Source organism: Bison bison, unplaced genomic scaffold, assembly GCF_000754665.1.
Source record: "Bison bison bison isolate TAMUID 2011002044 unplaced genomic scaffold, Bison_UMD1.0 scf7180017864243, whole genome shotgun sequence".
NCBI classification, from domain to species: domain Eukaryota; kingdom Metazoa; phylum Chordata; class Mammalia; order Artiodactyla; family Bovidae; genus Bison; species Bison bison.
In genome coordinates this window covers 725,256-729,260 of record NW_011494815.1, presented here as the reverse complement: position 1 = coordinate 729,260, position 4,005 = coordinate 725,256, and the positions used below count along the sequence as shown (strand labels likewise).

General features: G+C 48.6%; 1 protein-coding gene across 1 annotated transcript in view; it reads left to right on the top strand.

Annotated features, from left to right (window-relative positions):
* Positions 1-566: 566 nt before the first annotated feature.
* The window catches only part of NR4A3 (nuclear receptor subfamily 4, group A, member 3), a 38,525-nt gene continuing 35,086 nt past the window's right edge, over positions 567-4,005 (top strand). Inside the window, 3 exon segments of the mRNA XM_010847105.1 lie at positions 567-648; positions 3,488-3,934; positions 3,937-4,002. Of these exon segments, the coding sequence (XP_010845407.1) occupies positions 3,490-3,934; positions 3,937-4,002 (511 nt within the window). The 5' untranslated portion in view covers positions 567-648; positions 3,488-3,489.

Here is a 4,005-nt window from a genome sequence, read left to right as displayed (position 1 = left end):
CCTGTGCATTTCCTACGCAACGTGTAAAATCTGTATTTGAGGGGTGGGGGCGGGTGAAGTTGGAAAATATTTTCCGCTCCTGCACACTCACAGACTCCGATTCCGGCGGAACTCTTTCCTCAAGTGTTCCCATTCGGTTTTCCTGACATCGCTAGCTCGGAACCACTTGGGGGGTCAGGCAGATTAGTATCTGGGCCACAATTGGTTGCGCGTTTTCTAGCCTCGGTTCGGGAACCACAAAACCGCCGTGAGCGCGGACAACCTTTCCTCGGCTTCTTCACGGCGCTGCGATCCCTTTTGCCCAGGGACTCCGGTCACCTTAAACATTGCTTTCTTAGCCTTTTAATTCTTTGTGTCATTTCTAGATATCCCTACCACCCCCACCCCCGTACGCCCAGTCCAGGCCTCGGTGACCCAGCATAGTCTCACTGTGACCTTTATCCTTTCTCCTGGTGCCTGCCCCCGTCCCCCCAGAGCCTACTGCGGAAGAGCGCAGCCCGGCAAGCCCCATCGCTGAGACTGGACCCTCAGCGGAGCCGGGCGGCACCGCAGCCACTTCACCCAGCCGGACGTCCCCGCCTCCTCCACTCTCGGCCTCCGCTGGAGAGACCCCCAGCCCCACCATTCAGCGCGCAAGATACCCTCCAGGTAGGTCTCAAGGCACGACCCCTTATTCTTCCTGGGCTGGGAGATGTGGGTGGGGGAGCCACACACCCACAAGCAGGCTGGTGGACTTGACCAGCGCCAGGACAGTGAGTGACTGCTGGCCGCGAATTTCACGGCACAGGTGGCTTCTTTGCACGAAGCTCCTCTGGATACCACACGCTGTTGCTACCTAGTGGAGCAGCCAGATTAAATTAAGCGTTGCATTTCTCAAAGATATTTTTCCTAAGAAAAATGCAAATACACCAATAGATTGGGATCTTTTTATACATTTTAATGTCTTCATTTTTGCTTTCTTTTTAATGCTAAGGCATTTAAGAGTTATGGGATCATTTCGAACAATACAAAGCACTTTTGTTTGTATAAAACCCAAATCATTTGAGTGCAGACATTTGGATTATTGAAGCTCAGAGGGAAAGAGGGAAAGCATTTGAGCTGAAAACCAAGGAGGAAATTTGAGTTGGGCAAAAGAAAGGATTGCAGGTTTAGCTTGTAGCACCTCTGTTTGCATTTGGTAAAGGACTTCCCTGGTTGCTCAGTGGTTAAGAATCCACCTGCCAATGCAGTAGGCATGGTTCGATCCCTGGATTGGGAGGACCCCCTGGAAGAGGAAATGGCAACCCATTCCACTATTCTTGCCTGAGAAATGCCATGGACAGAGGAGCCTAGTGGGTCCATAGTCCATAGGGTCACAAAAGAGTTGGACAGGACTTAGCCATTAAACAACAACAAAGGGATACCAGGTGCCTAGCCAAAGAGATGCAAATAAATAGAACTCAGTCCCAGCAAGCTCACCTTCTATCTGGAAACCTCAGAAAGTCACAAAGAACAACAATAGGTAGGGACTGGTGAAGAATGATAGAAAAGAGTCATAGAGAAATCCAAGGGAAGAGAACAAATGAAACATCAGGCAATGTTCTTTTTTTTAATGACTAGCCTTTCATTTCACAGGGTAAATGCTCTTTTAACTTGAAACTAATGATCATTTGTAGGGCCTTGCTTGGAAAATAGAGGCTTGAACTGGCCTCTCCTTATCACTGCTTCTTCCAACAGGCCCTCAACACCTTTTTTCAAGTCAAGATTTCATCCCATACATGTATGACTCAATCAGATTTGGAAATGTGGGTAAGAGAAAGATGTCAAAGGAAATGTGAAGTATTCGCTTTTCTATTAGTCACACGTTTTACACCAGAGACTCCAAAGAGACGTTAAGCACATGGTTTTCCTTTGGTTCAGAAAAACCAACCACCAGAAACTGCCCAGTTTACTATTTATATTTAGCCATAGAAGAGAGGAAATAATTAGATACATTATCCACTGGATCCAATATATCTTAGGGCTTTCTCATTAGTTCAACCTCTCTGAACAGAAATAAGTACTCCAGATATCAGTGCTCTGGGGCCGAGGGAAACTATATCTATTAAGAAAATGTTTTCTTTTCTAGAGGTGCTAACTTTTCTATCATAAGAAAATATGTAGATAACTCACTTATCATAACCAAATGGTAGTTATTAAGCAGCTATTGATATATTTATTACTTAGATGGAGAAATGTATATATTTACATATACATTTATACATATACATATATAGTGCTGGAGAAGGGAATGGCAACCCACTCCAGTATTCTTGCCTGGAAAACTCTACAAACAGAGGAGCCTGGAGGTCTATAGTCCGTGGGGTAGCAAAGAGTCAGACACCACTGAGCGACTAACACTTGCTTACATATATGTGCTAAGTCGCTTCAGTTGTGTCTGACTCTGTGCAACCCTGTAGACTATAGCCTGCCAGGTTCCTCTGTCCATGGGATTCTCTAGGCAAGAGTACTGGAGTGGGTTGCCATGCCCTCCTTCAGGAGATCTTGCTGACCCAGGGATCAAACCCAAACGTCTTATGTCTCCTGCATTGACAGTTGAGTTCTTTACCACTACCACTAGTGCCCCCTGGGAACCTATATATAGGTGTATATGGCACAGAGCAGGTTTGGTGGGTGTTTTGTTGCAGCTGCCGATCTTTTTCTTTGCAGATGGTGCAAACTCCCTCGAGCCCATCTCCTGGGCCTACGTTCCCACCTCACCACCTAGCTGGCTGAAATCATCAACAGGGGTCCAGTTTGAGCAGGCTTCCAGTCCTGTTTGGAGGAGTAGGGAGGGGGTGGGAGAAAGCAACCACAAAGTGTGTGGGTACCCTCAGTTGGCACTCATAAAATATTAGAATGTCACTGGGTCAGTAAGTCCCAAGTAGGACACCTATTTTTCTTTCTTTTACTAACACTCAGGTTTACAAATCAGAGAGTTGACTTGGGGGGTGGGGGAGTAGTGGTCTCTTTCTCCCAAAATAAACCAACAGGGCATTCACTGGATTTCTTCTTGTCTTCCTAAATTGATAGCTGAGGTCACTCCATTAAATTTCCAGGGCTCAAAATCACTTTTTAAAACACAATTGGGCTTTTGAGGGAAGACATCAAACTTCCCAGATCTAATGGAGGACAGGGCAAGGGAAGGAAGGTGGACACAGAGGTCCCCAGGAGGCTAGGTTTTGACAGTCTGTGTCCCCATTGACAGTTCCTGAAGGATTCCGTTTTCTGCCCATGGAGGACGGGAGGAAAGTGGGGGAGACAGAGGGAGAGAGGGAGGAAGGAAGGAGGAAATAAATAAAAAAGGAATGAAAGAGAGAGCGAGCACTGGAGGGAAGGAAGGAATCAATGCTGCTAGAAAGGTGGAAAGACTGTCATTTCCTAGTTCCCATGTTAGAGAGCAATGAATCCATTGCCACCCATTAGCTAGGAAGACGCTTCTGAGAGTTCTTTTTTCCTCTCCCTGCAGATATGCCCTGCGTGCAAGCCCAGTATAGCCCTTCACCGCCAGGTTCCAGTTATGCAGCACAAACATATGGCTCGGATTACACCACGGAGATCATGAATCCTGACTACGCCAAGCTGACCATGGACCTTGGCAGCACCGAGATCACAGCCACAGCCACCACGTCCCTGCCCAGCTTCAGCACCTTCATGGAGGGCTACTCCAGCAACTACGAACTCAAGCCCTCCTGCCTGTACCAAATGCAGCCGTCGGGGCCACGGCCGCTGATTAAGATGGAGGAGGGTCGCGCGCACGGTTACCACCATCACCACCATGAGCACCACCACCACCACCACCAGCAGCAGCAGCAGCAGCAGCAGCAGCAGCCATCCATTCCGCCCCCCTCCGGGCCGGAGGACGAGGTGCTACCCAGCACCTCCATGTACTTTAAGCAGTCCCCGCCGTCCACCCCCACACGCCGGGCTTCCCCTCGCAGGCGGGGGCTATGTGGGACGACGCAATGTCCTCGGCGCCCGGCTGCA